The following is a 23603-nucleotide window of genomic DNA, read 5'->3' on the forward strand; positions in this document are numbered from 1 at the left end:
TTTTTGTACTAGTCCAAGCAGTTTTTTTTAATAAGATTTCCCAAAGATTTATTACTTTTGTTCATATTTTCAAAGAACTGGCTTTTAGTTTTGTTTAATCAGTTGTCTAGCCTTCTTGGTTTCCAATTTATCTATTTCTCTTCCACCTTTCAGGATTTCCTCTTTTAAAAGTGCATATTTTGGGTTTATTTATTAACAGACCTAATTTTTAAAAAATGCAACTGTTTATTAATCCTTTCTTTTTTATATTTTGTTAATGTATATTTTTAGGGATATAATTTTTGCTCTGAGGACTGCTTTAGCTGGGTCTCAGAAAATTTGGTATATTGCCTTGTCATTTTGATTATCTTTCACACAGTTGTTAATAGTTTTCATGACATTATTTGACCCACTTTTTATTTAAGATTCCATCATTAAGTCTCCCTTTAGGTCTGTGTCTTTTGCTTGTACTTTTTGAATTGATTATTATTTTTATTGCTTTATGGTTTATATGGCAGCAGCTTCAGGGATGGTGACCTCCTCATGATGGAGAGAAGTGTTGGCTATGTATGGACTTTAGAAAGGCACTAATCCTAGGAGCCCTTACCATCCTCAGGTGATGACTATCTTTTCCACATCCATCTGCAGGCACTTCCTCTTCTCATTGGCCACTGTTACTGCCTCTAGTGGACTTTACTATTGACCTGGTTGCTGATGAGATCTCTGGTGGCTCTAATGGATCACTCCAAATTGTATAGTCATCTGAATACTCCTTCCTCAAAATACTCATTCCCTATCATCAGGAAAGAATAAATATAAAAGAAATAAGAGGTTCACAGATATGCGGTGATTGGGATAACAATAGAGCAATTGTTCTTTTCCCCACTCCCGCAACTCACAGAAGTTATGGCCCATTTATTGCCATGAAGGAAAAGACTGAGAAATTGGTAGGTTGTCCCTTTTGCACGTAATCTCATTTCTGGCTCATTACCTTCTAAGTCATTAATCTTGTTAGATCCTCAACCAATTGGAAAATGTTGTTATTGCGCCATATCAGCTACTTAGGCACTAATAATTGAAAATAGGTTCCTTTCAACTTTATATATAGTTACTTGGACTGGAATCATGTAGAAAAAATATTTGTGTACATTCAAGAACTAAAACCAGGTAGAGAATACCTGTTTGTGCTTGTTTAATTTTCCATTTATGAATTTATAAGCTATGCGTTTGGTGCATACAAGTTTAATATGGATAGCATGTCTATGATTCCTTTAAGCATAATATAATTTCCTTGTTTATCTCTTTCGATATTGTGAATTTTTATTTTTGATTTGTCTGTGTTATCACAACTCCTTTCAAAAAAAAAGCCAACAGCTGATGCATAGTAAATTTTCTTCTAGCTTTTCATATGTCTTTAGTCATTTGATATATTTTTTTGTGAGCAATGAATTGTAGGGTTTTTTTTTTAATTTACTCTGCCACTTTCACTTTATTGTACTATTTGTTGCATTAACATCTAAAGTTATGTTACTTAGTTTATATTTCCTCCCATTTTTGTCTTAGTATTGCTTAATTTTTTTTGTTTGTTTTCCTTTTTCGTTAGTACTTTGTACATATAATTACTGTGGTGCTTCCACTCTTCTACCTTCACTTCTCCTATTTCTCTTTCATATTTATCCCTTTGGATACTTTTAAAGTCTTTTTTTTAATCCCATAGGTCAGTGTCTTTATTCCTGTTTTTTAAATAAAATAACCTCTAGATATGGGATAATGAATTTTATTACTTTTCTTTGCTTGATAATTCTTTGCTTATTTACCTTTATTGTGTTTCTGTTGTTTAAGAGTGTTTGCAAATTGAATAGTGTGTTTGTGTATGGGTTGGTTTTTTTTTTAATTCACTGGAATGCTTTAAATGCCTTTATTTTGTAGAAAATCCATCCCTTCTGTTAATGATTAGACTCAAATTTGTAGGGTGAGTATATCATTTTGGGTAGCAATGTTGAGCTCTTTTGCTTTTTGGAATACTTTATTCATTTCTTTCTGTGGTTTCTAATTGATGTAGAATAGTCTTGTGTCATTTGGATTTTCTTTCCTTTATATTTGAAGGTCAGCCACCTAGCTGCTTGCAGAAATTTTATGTCATTGGAACTGTTAAATTTAAATACTATATATCTTGGAGTTTGAAGAATAAGGGTTTTCCAGAATTGATTTTTGAATTTTTTTTTAAATGTGTACTTTGTTTTCTATATTCAGAAGTGCTGGGAAGTTTTGTTTTATTTCCTGCATTTTGGTTTTCCGGGTTATTTTTTGTTTGTTTTTAATCTGTCACCTTCTGGGAGAACTATGATTCTTAAGTAGTCTTTATGCATCTTCTCTTTGAAGTCAATTACTTTGACTTATATAGAGATCACATATTCTATTAACATCACTGTCTTTTGCATCTCTTTTACCAAATTTTCATCCACTTCAGTATTTTTGTATATCATATCTGTGATTTTTTCTTTTGTTTCTTTGAAGAAACTCATCACAGTGAATTCAGTTTTCTGATTTGGCTAATTATTTATGTTTTGAGAGCTATTCATTCTAACAGTTATTCCTTCTTAAATTCTTCTCTTACAGATTTCATTTCACTTATGAACCATTTTAGAATTTCTTGTTTTTGTTTCATGCTTTCTTAGGAATCCATAAGGTTCTACATTTCATCAGACTTTGTTTTACTTTCATTTGTATTATAATATTTGTTTAAAAGGCTTTGTATTCTTCTTGAGGGTTTGGTACTATTCTTCCTTCTGATTTTAGGGTCCTCTGTTAATTTATCTGCCTGTGCTCTAGGTTTTTAGCTGACTTTTCCGCATAAAATCTCTGATGCTTTACCTTCCTCCCCACCCCATCACTAACCTTTTGATAACTATTCCTGCATCACTAACCTTTTGACTCAATCCCCTTTGACTATGGGTATGTATAGTTCAAGAGCTGAACTACAAAGCTGCCTCAGCCTCCTACCATATAATATTTATTTTACCAGCTTCATTCTTTGCACTTAGTCTCAGGAGAAGAGAGTATGACTGTCCCCAACTGTGCTTCAGGCCTTTTTCTTCAGACGCAGTGCAGCCTATTCAAACTGGCCTCATACGCCAGTTACCCTTGGCTTTTATTCTTTTTTTCTCTGACTTAGCTGAATCAATGTCAGTCCTTTTTCCCACTGTTGAAGGAGTATGTCTCTGCAGTTCTGAGGGTCCCTAAACTAGAGTTCACCTAGGAAGAAGGCAGCTGACTATCCCCCCCCAATAAAGCTGGTCAGAATCAATATCTACCTTTCAGGGTGGAGAGTGGGTATACTGACAGTCTCTACAGCAGGAGAGGAATGTCAGTGTAAGTCCCAGGCACAAACCTACAGGACAATTTGTGTATCCATGATCAGAGAGTAGAAGCTAATGGGGGAGGGGTGCTAAGTGAGTGCTTTAAAGATTAGCATTCTTTGGTACTAATTTATAAGGCTTCTGTCTTGGTGGGGTTCCCTCTTTCTTATCCTGTGAATTCAGTTGTAATTGTTCTACAACTGGCACATTTTTTCTTTTTTGTGGATGATATTTGAGAGTTAGTAAAGATTGGGGATTGTCTAGTTTTCCATCTTTTGGTCATGTGACCCAGAAGACCCAACCTCATTTTATAGATGATAAAACTATCTAGTTTTATCTGTCTGGAGGTCCAGAGGGAAGTGACTTACCTAAGATCATACAAATAACAAATGGTGTAGCTGGGATGTGAAGCCCAGGCCCCCTGAATCCAGTATTCTTTCCATTACACCATGCAGTAGAATATAGTGAGATAGCTGGTCTGAATTTGGGATACAGAATACATTAGGGTGTTGAACCCACAGTTGCCAAAATATGCTCTAATAATTTAACATGACCAATCTAAAACCAATTACTTAATCTCTAGCCAAATCTCTTCTCAAAGTTTGTGGTTCTTTAACCTGGGATCTATGGTCTTTTTTTCTGTTTAGATGATGTTATTTCAATATCATTGGTTTCCTTTGTATTTTTTGTATTAATTTTCTATGTATTTTATTTTATATGTGTCTCAAAATTTTATTTTGAAAAGAGGTCCATATGCTTCCCCAGACTGCCAAAGGGGCCCATGACACCAAAAAAAATGTTAAGAACCCCCTGTTCTAGAGGTTCCAGGAGGGAATGTGTACCAGACACAGAGAAATCTCAGATTTAATGAATAGCTTTTTATGCCCCATTGGCTCACTTTAATGTTGGTGCCAAAAACAGAATTGAAATTAGTCAATCAACAAGCATTTATTAGATGCCTGCTGTATACTAGGCATTGTACTAGGTGTTAGGTATACAAAGATAGAAACTAAATCCTACCCTCTAGGACCTATCAAAGAAGTCTATCAAAGAAGTCAAAATGTCAAGGGCAAGAGGGTCAGACTCATGCTTTAAGAAAATCATTTTTGGCAGCTGTAGACAACAGAATGGAAAAGATGAGCCAGGGAGCCCAATTAGAAGGCTGTTGGAATAGGCCAGATAAGAAGAAATGAGGGATTGAACAAGGGTAGCAGTAGTTTATGTGGAGAAAAGAGTACATATATGAAAGCTATAGAAGTAGAATCAATAAGATTTGGAAATTGATTAGATAAATGGGATAAGGGAGATAAATGAGGAGTTGAGGATGACACTGAGGCCATGAACCCAGGTGACTAGAGAGATGGTCATTTCCTGGGCAGAAATAAATTCAGAAATGGTGTGGGTTTTGAGGAGAGAAGATAAGTTCTCTTTGGGACAAATTGAGTTTGAGATGCCTGATAGAAACCTGAAAAACTCAGTGAGCTGTTAGTTATGCAGACCTAGAATTCAAGAGAGAAACTAAGGCTGGGCATATGAATCTAGGAAATGAAAACACATGGCCATAGTCTGTGTCTATAAATCTCCATGTGGCAAATCCAAATAGCTGATGGTATACGAAGAATTTGGTTTGTGCTAAAAACAATAGAAGAAATATATGGTCAGAAAATTCCCAGCACAAGTTTTCTCTTCTCTCTCAGAACACAAATGGGAAGAAAGATTCTCTCTTAAAGAGGGATGCTAGTTTTAATCATGTAGATGTACTCACCAAGGTATGATCATAGAAAGAATGCTATTTGGATTCAGGAGACGAGCTGGAATCCTAACTCTGACACTCATTAGCTGGGTGACGATAGGCAAATCATTCCCTCTCTCTGAGACTCATTTTCCTCATTTGTAAAATGAAACAAGCACTTTTTTTTAATCCTTAAAGCACCACATTGCTGCATATTGTTGTTATTAATCTTGAGTTTATGATGAAGGTGCCCCACTAGGGTATAGATCTGGGCTTGCAACCAGGCTGACCGGGACTCAAACCCTGACTCTGACACTTACTAGCTATGGGACTATGAGATGATCACTTGATCTCTCTGAGACTCAGCTTCTTCATTTGTAAAGGAGGGATATTCATATTTGTAGTACCTGCCTTATAGAGATATTGTGAAACTCAAATGATAAAAAGTATGTAAATAATTTTGTAAACTTTATAGCTATATATAATATTTTAATTAATAATATAATAAAATATAATAATATATAAATTTGTTATATTTCAGTCTTACATGTCCTTCTGTGTCCCAACTATTATTTTGGCTAGCGACTTACTTTCCCTGAAGACCTAGCCTATTAGGTAGTTGCCATGATTGCCAGACTCTTAACACAACCCTTAATTCTCCAGACTCTCCAGCAGATCAAGATATGGGTCTCTCTGGAACTTGGGCTTCTTTGGTTGTAAAATGGGGTGGGAACAAGATGACTTCCAAGGCCCCTTCTGGTTCAGACATTCTGTGGTTCTAAATCAGCTCTAAAACATGTATCCAAGATTCTTCTAGACATATTAGTGGCATTATCTAATTTCTAATTATTTGAGCTAATTAAAAATGCCCTAACTTACTTATAAGTTATAAGCACTTTAAGGTTTACAAAGTGATTTTTAAAAATCATACAACTCAGAGTACATGTATATTATCCACCTCCAAAGAAGCTTCTTGATGGAGTAGGAGGTTCTAGAGCCATAACTAGCACTTTTTATGCCTTAGGCAGCTAGCACTGAGTGCAGCCTGGAGGGACAACAGTACCACAGAGGGGAGGAGGGGATGCAAGGTATTGCTCAGCTGAGTGGTATTGCTTACCTGGGGTGAGGGGCGGAGGTAGGGAGGAATAAGCTTCCTCTTTTTCTATTTCTGTAGCTTCCAATTTTAATTATTATTCTAACTAGATGTTAATTTCTATTTTTTTTAAGTTGCTAAAGGGGATGGCTAGGTGGCTCAGTGAATAGAGCACCAGCCCTGGAGTCAGGAGAACCTGAGTTCAAATCTGGCCTCAGACACTTAACACTTACTAGCCATGTGACCTTGGGCAAGTCACTTGACCCCAATTGCCCTGCCCTCCCCCCTCCAAAAAGCAAAAAAAAGTTGCTAAAGGATCATAATAGGGCAGTATGATAGGAGAACTGTCTAGTGAGGGCCTAGGCCTTAGAGCATGCTCAGATTTGCCCTTCTTGGTAGTTTATATAGAGCAAGTGTAGATATTCTCTGCCTAGTTCCAATCCAACCAGTGGAGGTATGGTGGTCCTTTTTTGAAACATGAGTGATGGAGAGGCTGGTACTGTGTAGTGATAAAGAATCTTCTGGTTGGCTGAGGTGGTAGAAGTCCTGGTGACTTATTGGCTGCTGAAATGGAACAGATTATGCAAATTAAGTGATATGAGGAAGAAAAAGAAGCAAAGGGGGCCTACTCCACATTTCATGAGCCATTAGTCTTTCTAGCTCATTGGCCAATCAAAAGATTCTTTATCTATCACCACACCATACCTGTCCCTTGGTCACTCATGGCCAGAACTGGTTGGATTAGAACTAGGTGGGAAGTATCTTCCCATAAAGGGTACCTCTGAGCACGCTCTAAGAAATCGACCCTCCTTGGCCAGTCCTCCAATTACATCAGGTTCATAGATTTAGATCTGTAAAGGAATCTTAGAGGGTGTTGAGACCACTACCCCTCTCCCTTTACTTCTGTCTCTTTATTTCCCTGATTTCCTTCAAGAGTCAACTCAAATTCCACTTATTCCAGGAGGCCTTTTCTGGCCCCTCCAGCCTTCCCCTCTCACGGTGTTTCCATTATACCTAGCCTTTACCTGAATGTAAGTTCCTTGAGGGCAAAGGCTATCTTTTTGCCATTCTTTGTATCTCCATCACTTAGCACAGTGCTTGGCACATATCAAGCAATTAGTAAATGCCAGTTGCCTTGACCCCAATATTTTTTACAGATTGGGAAACAGAGGTTTAGGGAGTTTAAGTGGCTTGCCCGTGCTGACCTAGCTGATGAGTGTCAGAGGCAGGATTTGAACCCGGGTCTTCCTGACTCCAAGTTTAGCACTCTTTCCACCATGTGGTGGTCAGTTGCCCTCTGAATTTTGCATGCTTCTGCTAAGCCCTGCTTTGTTGCAATTCTTATACATTAATGTCTTATTTTACCAGCGTTTATATAGGAGAGTGGACTTGGGGAAGGGGGAGTTTGGGAGGTGATTATCTCTAGGTTATCTGTAAGTTAATGGGTTTTAGGGCTTAGATAATTATAGAGGTCTCCTCTGTTGAGTGGGATCTTTTGAATAGCTCTGTCAGCTCTTACAGTAGTGATAGGCTCTTTTCCTTGTACAGGCAGCACAGGTATGATGCTTTGGTAGTTTGAAGGAGATGGATAGAGTCCTGCGAAGTATCCAGCATCTCAAGCCATCTGCTTCCCTAAAGAAGCCAGTCTCTTTCCTTGGTTTCTTCACTGTCTGGAGATATCTCTATGAATAATGTAAAGAGAGAGGATATAGGGTTGGTCTCAGGATCTTTCCTATTGCTCAAGCATTGCCAGATTAACCCATCGACCAGGTAGCCATATGCTTAGGGGTCCAGAGCAAAATTTCTGTGGGAGAATTTTCCCTTTTTTTTACTCTAGTGATAAGTGGGAACCCAAGTGGTACCCTTGGAACCTGCAACCACTCACCAAAAGCACCAGATGGAAGATGGGATGACAGACCACTGAGGACTTTAGTGTGGTGTCCCTCCCCCCAGAAAGGATGTCAGGGATAAGTGACAGTATTCATTCATAAGAGCTAAGACTGGGAAGAAAACCCTAGAGAAGAACAGAAAGAAACATCCCATTTCCTCTTCTCCTGTTACTATTAGCAATTTTTTAGGAAAAAGGGGTATTTGCTAGGTCATTTTGTGTGTGGATGGGGGGTGGGTAGGGAGCAGTAGGAGGCAGGAAAGGGGTACAGTGTGATTGAGTTCAGCATCTTGGATTTGATTTTTATTCTGTTGTCAATCTACTGCTCTGAAAGTCCATGTCATCCCCATGATATTTCAGAGTCATAAAACTAAAAGCCTTAAATGACAATTCGAAGTAACAGGTGTTAGGGATGGAGGAGGAGGCTAAGTGACAGATGGGGACCAAACACAGATCCTGGCATTTCAGGCAGGCATTTGGGAGTACCAAGTTTCCCTTTGCCTTATTTCTGCTCCCAAACTTCTCTTGATTCTCCTCCCTCCTTTTCCCCCAACCAGCTGTCCTGCCCCTCTGCCTAATAATGATGATGATAATAATAACATTTATGTAGCATTTACTATGTGCCAGGCCTTGTGCAAAGCACTTTATAACTAAATTAACATTTATTTACTTTTTATTTTATATTTACTTATATTTGGACAAGTTACATCCTCCCCATAAAAATATAGGTTCCTTGGGGGCTGGGAATGTTTCATTTTTGTCTTTGTATTCCCTGTGCTTTGTGCTGTGCTTGGCATATAGTAAATGCTCAATAAAAGTTTGCTGATTGCTTTCAAATCTATATCTCCTTAGGGTTTAGGTTCTCACATAAATAAATGTGCAGTTTACTGAGTATCTCTGAATTGTGCATGTTTCTAATTACAGAAAAGTTGGCTAAGCAAGAAGAGTGTATTCTTTCCTCAGTTAAGAGAATCTGGGATAATCTAGTAGGTAGGTAGCCTTTCAGTGAAATAAACTGTATAACCCTGATAGTGGAGTCTCTCCCTTTATCAGGATGTTCTGTTAGAGAATGGAAAATATGTGTGATATCCCAGACAACCATATCTACAAAAACACCCAAGATTTGATAGAGTATCTTAACTTTGTCAGTCTAAAGGAAAGACACTGAATCTGTGCCCATACCTTTTCCAGCTCCTGAAAGGAAAGGAACTGAGACTGTTTACAGTGAAATCAGAAAGGCTGGTAAGTTCACTAGTGAACAGTGATATAGAGGTGGATGGGGAGGTTTGAGGAAGTGGGCTGGGCTTGGATGGGTGGAGAAAGAGAAGGGGTGAAGGGGCGGCTAGGTGGCGCAGTGAGTAAAGCACTGGCTCCAGAGTCGGGAGGACCTGAGTTCGGTTCCGGCCTCAGACACTTAACACCCACACAAAAACACTAGCCATGTAACATTGGGCAAGTTACTTAACCCCAATTGCCCTCCAAAAAGCAACAACGACAACAAAAAAAAAAATAAAAAATCATTAATCTTTTTTTTTTAAAGCAATCAGGGTTAAGTAACTTGCTCAAGGTTACATGGCCAGTTATTTCTGGGTGTGGTGCTGAGTATCTGAGCCTGGATTTGATCCAGGTCATCCCGACACTGGAGCCGGTGCTCTTACTCACTGAACCACCTGGCCGCCCCTAAAAATCATTAATCTTAAAAAAAAATTAAAATTAAAAAAAGAGAAGGGGTGAGTTTCAGTGGGCAAGTGAAAAGACTAGAAGAGGAAGGGAATTCATACACTTTCATATGTATGCTACCAATTCCTTTTCTCCTAGACCAGGAAATCCAGTAGTGGAACTATGGAAAATGATTAGGGCAAGATAACCAGATGCCCTTATTGGGGAGAAGGGGAGAAGGGAAGCTTCTCTACAATTCAGTTCAACAAGCATTTATTAAGAAACTATTATGTACCAGGCGCTATACTGAGTGCCAGAGGTACAAAAACAAAAATGAAATGGTTCCTGCCCTCAAGAGTTTAGCTTCTATTGAGTAGAAGCAACATGTACATAGACAATGAAATACAAACAGTATTTGTAACACACACACACACACACACACATTGTAATTTCCTGGGGAAGGTCACATGTCTTAGATGAAGGGTTGTTTATTAATGAAAGAAGGCAACTTCCAGAGAGCACAATGGAAGGGGAGGGTAGAGTGGGATAGGGATGGATGGGGCTGACATGAATGTGTTTGAGGGAATGGTGACTGATGGTTAGTAAAGAGAGCTTCAGCCTAGTCAACCAGTTAAAATTCAAAATCACAGTATTGGCAGTGTAGCCTTTAGGTATTTGATTATCATGCCTTTCACCAGTAGGAAAGGTAATATCTTTTTGATTATCAGTCACACCGAGCAAGAGTTCTTTCTAGAACAGTGTAGCTATACCTACTTTGTAGAACAGATAATGGATGAATAAATGAAAAACATTTATTAAACATTTACTGTGTACATAGTATCAAGTGCTAGGGATGTTAATACAAAAGAAAGGCAGTCCTTGACATCAAGGAGATGAATTCTGGTTGGAGAAACAGTACACAACAGGAAGTTGTAACCATAAAGGAAGTTATGGTTTGGGAAGTCATGAAGACAACATGCAGTCCTTTCTCAGGGAGAGCTCACCCTAGTAGGCTGACTTCTCCCAGACATGACTTTGGGATGGTACAACAACAGTAGCAGTGATCAAAACAGGGACCCATGGAATCCTGGAGATTGGCTAGCCAGCTCCAGGAAAAAGTTTTTCAGGTTCATACCCTACAAGCTACTGGCAGAAACCAGAGTGAAGATCAGCAGGGACCTGATGGCTATGCATGCCAGCAGCCCTCTCTTCTCATCTTATTCCTGATTTGCATATTTGAACACTCATGTCTCATCTGCTTATATCTTTCCACCTCCTTGCTTGTGTTACTCCCAAAGTTTAGGGCAAGTTTTCCTCATTCAAAATGGCCACAATTGCCAACTGCAAACAGTTTTCTCCTTAGAGCATCTGTTAATAGATTCTTCCCTTTCAGAATATTCATTAACACATTCACTCTTTTCCCCTCAGAAAATTCATTATTCTTCTTCCAAATGTAATTGTGATTTCTGTCACAGAATGGAGTGGAACTCTGGTTACCACAGGTGATTTGCTTTCTAGGGCAATATCTATTTCCAATGAGGAATCAAGAGTGATCAAGCTAGTGGAGAGCTTAGAGAGCTAGTCTAGTTCTGTTGTAGCAGATGAAGATACCAAAACCAGAAGAGGGAAATGACTTTCCCAAGATAACAGATTAATAGTAGATCTGAGAAGGGAAACCAGGTCTCTTGATTCCCAGGCCAGTGCTCATTTCTTTCCATCAGCCTGAATATCAAAGAATCCTACCAATTAAAGAATCTCAGAGTTGGAAGAGACCTCAGGAATTATCTAGTCTAACCCTATTTGAAAAAGATTTCCTTCTACAACACCACAAGCAAGTGGTATTCTGATCTTTGCTTAAAAGAATCACCACCAATTATACCTCTGGACAGCTTTAATAGTTAGGAATAGGTCAACTAGGTAGCTCAGTGGATAAAGTACTACCCCTGTTGTCAGGAGGTCCTAAATTCAATCTGTCCTCAGATACTATCTGACCCTGGACAAGTCACTTGATCTAGTTTGCTTCAGTTTCTCATCTATAAAATTTGCTAGAGAAGGAAATGGCAAACCACTCCAGTATCTTTGCCAAGAAAACCCCAAATAGGGTCACAGAGAGTCAGACACAACTGAAACAATTCGACAACAACAAAAAATAGGATGGTTTTCCTTAATCAAATACACAAACACACACACACAGTCACATATATTTCTTCCTTGAGGAATAGCCTTGTGCAGAACAAGTCTATTTCATCTTTCATGTGAAAGATACTTCAAATACTTGAAGATGGCTGTCATATTTCCCCAAGGTCATCTCTTTCTAGTCTAAACACGTTCAGTTCTTTGAACTGATCTTTTTTGTGTGCTAAATACCCAGTGGAAAATATGAGAAAGATTGAAGATTTCATCAGCCTGTACAGCTGCCAAAGAGAGAACTTCCCTCCACTGACGAACTGAGTATGAGTTTGTAGATAAGGAGGAGCTTGTTGATCCCATAGCTTAGTGAATATCAGAGATGGAATTTCTGGTTGTCCTTCCTCTACTTGAACATCTCCAGTGCTGACTTGTATGACCTTATGGTGTGACTCTGTTAAATCTTTGAACAAGTCTAATTGCTAGCTCTTTTTACATTCTGAGCTGAAGCTGGGCTGTACCTCTCCTTCATACATCCCTAGAATCTAGAAAATAGTCCTCTCTACAAACAGTCAGCAGCAACAAGAGTCCATGTGTTTCCCTCTGTAGAAGGAGGGATCCCAGCAGAACAGCTACTACTGAACACTTCTGAGGACTGAGGAAGGTGCCCTGCCCAGCAGATACCTCTCCCATTTACCAGCTGCCATGCTTAGGTATTCCCTCCTTTGGATTAGGAACATGAAAGGGGAGAGCCAAGTATAGGGCAGTGACTCCCCACCTTTTCAGGTATAATGACCCATTCCAATCCCCTTTTGTCCTAAGAACAAGGGGGTCTCTCTCTCTTCTTGCTCCCTTTAATGTCTTCTGGCTGGCAAGGGAGCTTCTTGCTCTCCATGCTACTAGCCATGAGTCCAGTAAGCCCCTCATAGAAGCAGGGACTGGGTGGGGTCTCTACAATGACAACAAAGGTCACATGGGTTCCTCCTGGGGCCTCTTGTGTTCAAGGATGTTCATAAATCAAGTGTTCGTGACTTCCGTACTGCCTGCACTATTGCGTTTGGGGAGTTGGTCCTTATTCGAGATTCATAACATTTCCTCCCATCCCCCTCCTCTAAATGTCCCGTTAAGTCCTAAAGAGACAGTGCCTTGAAGAAAAACTGTGAAGTAGTTTGTCTTTACCAACCCTTTTCCTCCCCCACCCTCCTCCAATCAGTAATACTTCCTGCCCCCACTCCACTTCCTGCTGCCCTTACCACTCTCTAAACCATTCTCAGGAAAGAATCCAACAAACTCCCTGACATGGAAATATAAGTGACTCACAGGGTTTCATACGTTTACATGTCCCAGAGGGATTGGCATTTCAACAAAAGACAAAACTGGAGGGAACTTAGGGATCACCCAGGCCAAGCCCTTTGTTTTATAGATAAGGAAAAAGAAAATGAGAAAGCCCAAAGTCCTGCCTCTTGATTCCATTCCTCTCCTGTTATCAGTCAGTAGTTCTCAACCATAGATCCCTGTGGAAGAGATCTGGGTTATTTCAAGGGAGTCCACAAATCCATGTGTGTATAAGCCTTGTCATTTTGTCACTAATGCATTTTCGGATACAAATTTACAAATATAGTATTAACTGCAGTGCTTTGTATGTCTGGGAGGGCAAATTTTTTGATGATAAAAAGGGTCACCTGATTTGAAAGGCTTGAGGACCACTGTACTATACAGTGCTATACTATACAATACTATACAATACAATACAATATATACTATACAATGTCAAAAGATCAAATGCCTAACTACGGAATCCTAGGCATAACACAGCTCTTGGGTGGAACAGGTTTATTTTCCCAGAGGGAAGTTCTCCTTCACCCTCAAAATTTTACAGCATCAACTATTCTGCTTCCTATTAGACCTTGCACTTCTCTTAATCCCTGAGTCTAGACTGGCGGCTCTCTGGTTTCTCTGATTTTTCTCTGATTCTCAGTTCATTAAACCAAGAGTGTTTCATTTTGGTTGGCCCAGCCTCGTTTACAAAGAGAATCTTTTCTCAGCCACTACATGTAATAGAAATGTGCCCTTGGAAGGCCACAAGCCCAGTCTGTCACTTTTGACTTCTTTTAACAGCAGCAACAACAAAAATCATTACCCCAAAATGTCTCCTCTCCTTCTCTTACTTGGTAAATGTCAAGTCTGAGAGACTATCCTCTAGTGATTTTCCCCCTTAAACTTAGTTTCCTTCTATATCTGTCCTTTTAAAAAAAATGTTTTTAAGCTGAAATCTTTCTTCTTTTCCTTCCTTTTTTTTCCTTCTCATGAAAGGTGGGAAAGAAATGTTTCCTTTTTGGCATGGTAGAAGTCAAGTGATATTAAAACCTGCTTAAGTGTGGCTGGCTGCCACTTTGGTCTGCCAGTTCCCTCCTCCCCTTTGAGGAAGACTCTTTCCCTCATAAAGCTTTGACCTCCACATATGCTTCTCACCAGAACCTTTGTGGGTTGTTATTTGAATTAGGCTTTACTCGTGCTGTCATTTCTCTTTTAAGGACCAAATCAACTTTTATTTTCTCCCTCTTTTCTAAGTTGGAGTTTTACATTCAACATCAGCTTAGAAAAAGAGAGTCCAACTGGGTTGCCCTTTGAAGATAAGGGAGGCAATATGGCACAAATCAAAGGCTCACATTTCTTTAATATCTCTTGAAGCTTTACTTGATGTATTCCTCACTGCAACCATGCATTGTGGGAAGTGCTGCCCCTCAATTTACAGATAAGAAAAGTGAACTCGAAGAAATTAAATGACTTGTCTGGGATCACACAGCCAGTCAATAAGATTTAAATCTAGACCCCCTGACTCTGAACCTAGGGCTCTTTCTGTACTGCCTCTAAAGCAAGGCTTTATAACTCAGAGTCCATGGATTGTGGATAGATTTCAGGGAGTCCATGGACTTGGATGGGGAAAAAATTACTTTTAATTTTTCTTAACTTCCAACTGAAATTTAACATTTCCTTGGATGATTTAAAAACATTATTCTGTGAAAGGGTCCATAGACCACACCAGACTGCCAGAGGGATCCTTAACACAAAAGGGATTAGGAACCCTTGTCTGTGAAAGGAAGATAGTCTGACTTCTATTTTTCACTCTGTCATTTTTTTCTCTCTCTTCTCCAATTTGTTAAAGAAGGAACGAAGGGGTCAACCAAGTAGCGCAGTGAGTAAGAACACCAGCCCCAGAGTCGGGATGACCTGGGATCGAATCCGGGCTCAGATACTTAGCACCACACCCAGAAATAACTGGCCGTGTAACCTTGAGCAAGTTACTTAACCCCAATTGCTTTAAAAAAAAAAAAAGGAACCAAGACCATTGTGGTGTCAGGGACTTATAAGGCAAGGAGGGCTGATGTAAATAACTAGTAAGTTGAAGAAGAGAAGGAAGGAGGAGGGCAGCAGTGATGCCAGACTGAAGCCAGGGAGGGCAGTCGCCTCACAGGGGCAACTTGCAGAGAGGCGCCAGCAGACTGGTCCTGACTGCTTTTTATCCTACTGACTGCCAAGAACAAGAGATGTGGGGGTGACAGCAGCCAGCCTTGGCATGATCTGCAAAATATAGTTTCCAGTTTCTAGCTGCAGCATTGGAGGGAGGAAGAAGAAAAGGTTCCTTGAGTTTGAAGAGGCCATTTGGGGGACTACTCCTGTGGGGAGACACTGTTTAAGGAAATTCTGTTTGGGAGAAGGATGTTTGGGAAGAAATGGGGAATGGTCCCACCAGACCCAGCAACCACAAACAGAATAGCCCAGTGGAAAGAGGCCCAAGAAATGGGACATGACAGCAGGGCAGTTTTGGACCCCCTGGGGTCCATCCCCACCCATGGCTGTTCCCTGCTCCAAGCCCAGTAGAATGGTTCCTTTGCCATAACTTCTTTACAATGGTGCCAGCTCACAGCTGCCCAGTAGCGCATTCATGCCTACAGCTGGGCCCTCTGGCACAGGAAGGAGGGCACAAACTTCCAAAATCTTAATACTTGGGGTCCTTAGGACTTTGAGCAAGTCTCTTCTCTCTGAAGTGTTGATTTCCTTTCTATAAAGTGAAGGCAATAACATTAGATGACCCCTAAGGTCCAATGTTCTCTGGTAATTGTGTATCATTCTTTTGCAATATTTGAATGTTGCTCCCCACAGGCAACAGAGGGGAGAAATATCAGTGATAGGTAGCAAGGCAAAAATGAAAGTTTAGAAAACAGAGTATCAGGAAGTCCAACCCAGGGGTCAGAGAAGGTCTGAGTTAACCTGCCTATTTCTTTGGTGGCCTGACTTTGTAAAGTCCTATAGTACTAAGTAGCACAATATGGGGCAAAGAAGACTTGGGGTTGGGCTCAGAGGACCTAGGTTTGAACCCCATGTCTGCCACTTAGTTACTCATGTGGTCTAACAAGTCATTTCATGTTTCTGGGGTTTAGTTTTCTCATCTGTAAGATAAGGGCATTGGGCTAGATGACTTCCATAATCACTTCTAGCTCTCAGTCCTGGGATGATTCCAGGCAATAGTTGGGGCCACTTTCCACCTAAATGACCTTGGACCTGGGGAAAGTTAATTCCCCTCCCTCAGTCTCAGTTTGCACATCTATAAACTATGGAGTTTGAACTAGGTCAGGGGTTCTTAACCTTTTATATAAATATATATGTGTGTGTGTATGTAAATATATATGTCTATGTATGTATGTATTGTGTGTGTATGTGTGTGTGTGTGTATATATATATAAATGGATCTCTTTGGGAGTCTTGGTGAAACCTTTGTTTCCCTTTTCAAAATAAGATTTTTTTTTATTCGTTAGAAAAATTGAAGGAAACTAGGGATTGTTAGTGTATCAAGTCAAGGCCTGAGAAGGGTAGAGGAAAGGAAACAAGCATTTATTAAACACCTACTATTAGGGCAGCTAAATGGCAAAGTGAATAAAGTGCCTGGCTTGGAGTCAGGAAGACCTGAGTTCAAAATTTGGCCTCAGACCGGACCTGGAGCTGTGTGACCCTGGGCAAGTAACTTAACCCTGTTTGCTTCTGTTTCCTCATCTGTAAAATGAGCTAGAGAAGGACATGGAAAACCACTCCAGTATCTTGGCCAAGAAAACCCCAAATAGGGTCACAAAGAGTTGGGCACGACCTAAATGACTGAGCAGTAACAACTGTTGTACCAGGCACTGTGCTAAGCACTTTACATACATTATTTCGTTTGATTCTCACAATAATTCTGGAGGGTGGGTGCTCTAATCATCCCCCTTTTACAGATGAGGAAGCTGAGTCAGACAGAAGTGAAGTGACTTGGCCAGCATCACACAGCTCTAGTAAATATCTGAGGCCATATTTGAACTCAGGTCTTCTTGCTCTCTATCTGAAATAGCTGCCCCAAGTAATGTTTTAAAATGTGTAAAATAAAATATATAGGATGAAAAGAAACCAACAATATTGAAATATAGGGATCAAAATATTGAAAAAAAATCAGGGACCCCAGAACTAGATGATTTCTAAAGGTCCCTTTTGACTTTAAATCCTTTCATTTTTTTAATTCCCTTTCCTGTGTCACTTAATCTTTTAATTCTCCTGCTCTCTCCAACCCATGGAGTTTTACTGTTGGTTATTTTGGGAAACATTTTAACAGTACATTGTTCTGATTGTTCTGGTTGCTTTGGTCTTTTTCTGAGTGAAAAAAGGAAAACTGTTCTCTGGAGATAAGCAATTAAACATCGAGTAACCGGTCAGTAAAGAGCAAACCAGAGGCTCTAGCCTGGGAGTAGGAGTAAGACAAATGGCCCTGAGAGAAGAGGGACCTGAGGGCCGCTTAACTGGCAGAGGATGAGGGTGCAAGCTATTATGCTATGTGTAGAGAACATATGGAGATAACAGCTCTTTTCTGCTTTGCTTTCAAACTTTTAACCTTCCAATAGAATGTAAGTTCTCTGAGGGCAGGCGCTATTCAGTTTTTGTGTTTGTATGTCCACTTCCTGGCATATAGTCAACAGGCATTGAGTGCTTATTGTATACACCCAGACACTGTATTGGACACAACATGAAAATAACTGGGTAAGTGCAAGATATATAGAGATAGATGGTTGTCTCAGAAGGGAGGCACTAGCTATTAGGGGAGACCAGAAAGGCTTTCTGCAGAAGACAGGAGCTGAACTGAGTCCTGAAGAAAGCCAATGAGGAGGGAGAGCATTCTGGGCATGGTGGACAGCCAGGGCAAAGACACAGAGAATGTTCCTATGGGAGGAAAAGCAAATAGGCCAGTGTAGAATAATGTTCAGGATGGATAGAGGGAAGAAAGTGTAAGAAGGCTGGAAAGTTAGGAAGGGGCTCAGTTGTGAAGAGCTTTAAATGCCAACTTTATGAGTGGGAGGGTGACATGTTCAGATCTGCCCTTTAGGAAAATCACTTTGGCAGCTAAATGAAGGATGGGTTAAAGTGGGGAGATATATGAGCCAGGGAGACCAATTAGAAGAATATTTCAGTAATCTAGGTGAGAGGTTACAACCGACTGAGCTAGGGTGGTGGTTCTGTGCAGTGACAGAAGGGGACTTAGGTGAAAAATACTGCATGGTTAGAAATGATAAGATTCGGCAATAGTTTGGGATGAGTGGGAGGAGCTGAGAATAATTCAGGTTTCAAACCTGGGTTACTGGGAGGATGGATGGTAATGCCTGGGACAGTAATAGGTCAGTAAGTTCAGAACAGGGGAAGGTTTCGGGAGTAAAAAAAAAAAAAAGACACTGAGATCTGTTTTGGATATGGCAAGTTTAAGTTGTCTAAAAGGTTGTTAGTGATTGAGGACTGAAGCCAAGGAGAGACAATAGGCCTGAATATGTAGATTTGGGAATCATCTGCATAGAGATGATAATTGATAAGTGCCTGTTGAATTAAATTGAATAGCTTGCCCTTGGTGGGGAAGCGGTGGGGTAGTGAGGGGCCCTTGTCACCAGTAGAAGAGGCTTCAAAAGCTATTGGAGGGATGTCAGCAGCAGCAGCAGCAGCAACAACAACAACAATGATTGACATTTTAAGTGTTTGCCAGGTGCTTAACAGTGTTGTCTCATTTGAGAGAGAATGAAGAGACCTTTTTAGGCATAGCTATGGTATCTTAGCAACCTTTTAAAAAAGGTTTTTAACACTTCTGTTTATAGTTTTGAGTTCCAAGTTGTATCCCTCCCTTCCTCTCTTTTCCTCCCCCTCCCTGAGATGATAAGCAATTAGATATAGGTTATACATATTCAATTATGTAAAACATTTCCATATTAGTTATTTTGTACAAGAAGACTCGAATAAATGAAAAAAATAAGAAAGAATGAAAGTGAAAAATAGTATGCTTCAGTCTGTATTTAATCAATGTCAGTTCTTTCTCTGGAGGCAGATAGTATACTTCATTATTAGTCCTTTGGGATTGTCTTGGATAATTGTATTGCTGAGAATAGCTAAGTCATTCACAGTTCTTCATTGAACAATATTGATGTTACTGTGTACAACATGTTACTATGTGAACATTCTCCTGGTTCTATTCACTATGCATCAGGTCATGTAAGTCTTTCCAGGTTTTTCTGAGATCATCCTGCTTGTCATTTGTTACAGCACAATAATATCCCATTACAATCATATACCACAACTTGTTTAGCCATTCCCCAACTGATGGGTACTCTTTTGATTTCCAGTTCTTAGCCACCACAGAAAGAGCTGCTATAAATATTTTTTTTGTACAAATAGCTCCCCCCCCCTTTTTTTTGGAATAAATAGATTAAGTAGAATTGTCATTTTTATCAGCCTACTCAGGAGCAACTGCTATTTTTCCAATTGTTTAGATCTGACTTCTTTTGTGTGAAAAGTGTTTTATAGTTATATTCATATAGTTCCTGGGTTTGCTTTGGCATGTAGACTTCCAAATATTTTATTTTGTCTAAAATAATTTCAGATGGACTTTCTCTTTCTATCTCTTGCTGCTGGACTTTGTTGGTAATATATAGAAATGCTGTAATCTTTTTTTTTTTTTAAAGCAATTGGGGTTAAGTAACTTGCTCACGGTTACATGGCCAGTTATTTTTTTGTGTGGGTGCCGAGTATCTGAGGCTGGAACCGATCCCAGGTCTCCCAATGCTGGGGCCTACACTCTTACTCACTGCACCACCTGGCCACTCCTTGTAATCTCTTTGCTAGCTTTTGTTTAAAATTTTTACATCAATATTCATTAGGGAAATTGGCCTATAATTTTCTTTCTCTATTTTGGCTCTTCTTGGTTTGGCTATCAGCACTATATTTGTATCATAAAAGGAACTGGGTAGGACTCCACCTGTTTTTTCAAATAGTTTGTATAGTACTGGGACTAATTGTTCTTTAAATGTTTGGTAGAATTCACTTGTGAATCCATCTGATCCTAGGGATTTCTTCTTAAGAAGTTCATTGATGGTTTGCTTGTTCAGTTTCTTTTTCTAATATTGGGCTTTTTAAGTATTTTATTTCTTCTTCTGTTAATTATATTTTTGTAGATATTCATCCATGTCATTTAGATTGTCAAATTTATTGGCATATAATTGAGAAAAAAAGCTCGTAAAAATTGTCATAATTTCCTCTTCATGGTGAATTCACTCATTTCATTTTTGATACAAGTCATTTGGTTTTCTTCTTTCCTTTTTTTAATCAAATTAACCAATGGTTTATCTATTTTATTGTGTTTTTCCTCCCATAAAATCAGCTTCTAGTTTTATTTACTAGTTCAATAGTTTTCTTACTTTCAATTTTATTAATCTTCTTCTTTGATTTTCAGGATTTCTAATTTGGTGTTTAATTGGAGATTTTTAATTTGTTTTTTTTTCTAGTATTTTTAACTGCATGCCCAATTCATTTATCTGCTTTTCTTTATTTTATTAGAATATAAAATTTCCCCTAAGTACTACTTGGCTACATCCCATAAATTTTACTGTGTTGTCTCATTGTTGTCATTTTCTTTAATGAAATTATCAATTTTTTTCTATGATTTGTTCTTTGACCCACTTGTTTTTTAGGATTAGATTATTTAATTTCCAATTAATTTTTAATCTCTCTTTTCATTGTCCATTATTGAATGTAATTTTTGTTACATTATGATCTGAAAAATTGATCTGAAAAGGACATGTTTAACCATTTCTGCTTTTCTGCATGTGGTTGGGAGGTATTTGTGTCCTAATACATGGTCAGTTTTTGTGTAGGTGCCATGTACTGCTGAGAAAAAGATATATTCCATTTTATTCCCATTCAATTTTCTCCAGAGATCTATCATACCTAGCTTTTCCAGAATTTTATTCACCTCTTTAACTTCTCTCTTGTTTATTTTTTGGTTAGATTTATCTAGTTCTGAGAAGGGAAAGTTGAGGTCCTCCACTAGTATAGTTTCATTATCTTTTTCCTCCTGTAACTCATTCAACTTCTCCTTCAAAAACTTAGATACTATACTATTTGGTGCATATATGTTTAGTATTGATATGACTTCATTATTGATGGTACTTTTCAGCAAGATATAGATTCCTTCTTTATCTCTTTTAATTAGAACTATTTTTGCTTTTGCTTTGTCTGAGATCATGATTGCTACCCTTGCTTTCTTTGCTTCACCTGATGCATAATAGATTCTGCTCTAGCCCCTTACTTTTACCCTGTATGTATCTCTCTGCTTCAAATGTGTATCTTGTAAATAACATATCATAGGATTCTGGTTTTTAATCCATTCTGCTATCTGCTTCTGTTTTGTGGGTGAGTTCATCACCTTCACATTTATAGTTATGAAAACTGTATTTCCCTCCATGCTGTTTTTCTCTTCTTTATTCCCCAATTTCTCTTACCCCCCATCCTTTCCCTCCTCACAAGTGTTTTACTTTTGATCACTTCCCCAATATACCCTTTCTTTTATCAGTTCCCTCTCCTCCTTCTATTATTCCTGTCCTTTTTTTTACTTCCCTATAGGTTAAGATAGATTTCTATGTCTAACTGAATGTGGCTGTTATTCCCTCATTGAGCCAGTTTTGATGAGAGTAAAGTTTGAGCTTTGCCCACCACCCCAACCCCCCAATCTTTCCCAGTTTACCCCCATTCAATCTCCCCCCTCATTCCATTGTGATTTTCTTTCTAACCCCTTTATTTTATTTTTTTAAGGTATCATTCCATCAAAGTCATCTTATATCCACATCTTCTCTCTACATACACTCCTTCTAATTTTTCTTATAGTAATAAAGTTGTAAGAGTTACAAATATTATCTTGCCATATAGAAATATAACACAGTTTAATCTTATTGTTGAATTTCTTATGTTTCTTCTTTCTGTTTTTTTTTTTTTTTGCCTTTTTATGTTTGCCTTGACTCTTGTATTTGGAAGTCAAAATTTTTATTCAGCTCTGATCTTTTAATTAAAAATGCTTGAAAGTCCTCTGTTTCATTAAATACCCATTTTTTTACTGTGCAAGATTATAACCAGTTTTTCTGGGTAGGTGATTCTTGGTTAAAGTAATCCTAACACCCTTGCCTTCCAGTATATAATATTCCAAGACCTCCAGTTCTTAATTTAAACTTCCAAATACTATGCAATCTTGACTATAACTCCATGATATTTGAATTGTTTCTTTTTGGCTGCTTGCAATATTTTCTCCTTGATCTGTGAGCTCTGGAATTTAGCTATGATGTTCCTGGGAGTTTTCGTTTTGAAATCTCTTTCAGGCAGTAATCACTAGATTCTTTCAATTTCTATTTTGTCCTCTGGCTCTAATATATCAGGGCAGTTTTCTTTGATAATTTCTTTTGTTGTTGTTTTGTTTTCCTTTATCAAATGTTTTATTAACTTCTAGTTTACATCATTCATTTCCGCCAGATATTGAGTTACAAATTTTCTCCCTGTTTTTCCCCTACCCACCACCCCAATATAGTGATCCCACTGGATATCCCCTCCTCCAATCTGCTCTCTCCCATATTTTCCCCCATCCCCCATCCGATTTTCCAGTAGGGCACAGTAGATCTCTATGCCCCAGTGCCTGTATATGTTATTTCCGAGTTACATGTAAAGTAATATTAATAATAGTATACATATGTATATGTATGTGTGTATGTATGTGTGTGTATTTAAACATTTGATTTTAAAGCTTTGAATTCCAGATTCATTCCCTTCCTCCCTTGTCACCCACCCTTACTGGGAAAATAAGCAATTCAATATAGGTTGTACGTGTGTAACTATGCAAAACATTTCCATAGTGGAAATATTGTAAAAGACTGACTATATTTCCCTCCATCCTATCCCAGCTCCCACTTGTTCTATTTTCTGCTTTGATCCTGTCCCTTTTCAGAAGTGGGTGCTTCCTACTTCCCTCCCCCCCAGCCTACCCTCCCTTCCATCATATCCCCTCTCATCCCCTTCCCCCCTACTCTCCTGTAGGGTGAGATACCCTATTTAGTGTGTATGTCATTCCCTCCCTAAGCCAAATTCAATGATAATAAGGTTAATCCATTCCCTTTTGCCTTCCTGTTCTTCCCCTCCATTGTAACTGTTTTCCCTTGCCTCTTCTATATGAGATAATTTACCCCATTCTGTGTCTCCCCATCTCCTCTCATTATAATCCTCTCTCACCTCTTAGTTTCACCTTTTAAGTATCATCCCTTCCTATTAAGTTGGTCCTGTGCCCTCTATCTATTTATACCTATACCCATATATATACACACTCACATATGTATTCATATGCCCATATACCCTCCTATATAGACATATATAGATATGTATACATATAGATAGATA

General features: G+C 38.8%; 1 protein-coding gene across 6 annotated transcripts in view; it reads left to right on the plus strand.

Annotated features, from left to right (window-relative positions):
• PECAM1 (platelet and endothelial cell adhesion molecule 1) overlaps nucleotides 1–23603 on the plus strand; it is a 108441-nt gene that overhangs the window by 64451 nt on the left and 20387 nt on the right. For 2 of the 6 annotated variants that reach the window (XM_069063963.1, XM_069063964.1), the window contains 2 exons: nucleotides 8976–9041; nucleotides 9243–9293. The exons of 2 other annotated variants lie outside the window; for them this stretch is intronic. In XM_069063963.1, the coding sequence (XP_068920064.1) occupies nucleotides 8976–9041; nucleotides 9243–9293 (117 nt within the window). The remainder of the gene's footprint in view (nucleotides 1–8975; nucleotides 9042–9242; nucleotides 9294–23603) is intronic. 2 more of the 6 variants (XM_069063965.1, XM_069063966.1) reach the window with 1 other exon arrangement.

The sequence above is a fragment of the Petaurus breviceps genome, unplaced genomic scaffold (assembly GCF_028583685.1).
Source record: "Petaurus breviceps papuanus isolate PSGF00001 unplaced genomic scaffold, PetGlider_PUasm1.0 90617, whole genome shotgun sequence".
Classification (NCBI taxonomy): Eukaryota; Metazoa; Chordata; class Mammalia; order Diprotodontia; family Petauridae; genus Petaurus; species Petaurus breviceps.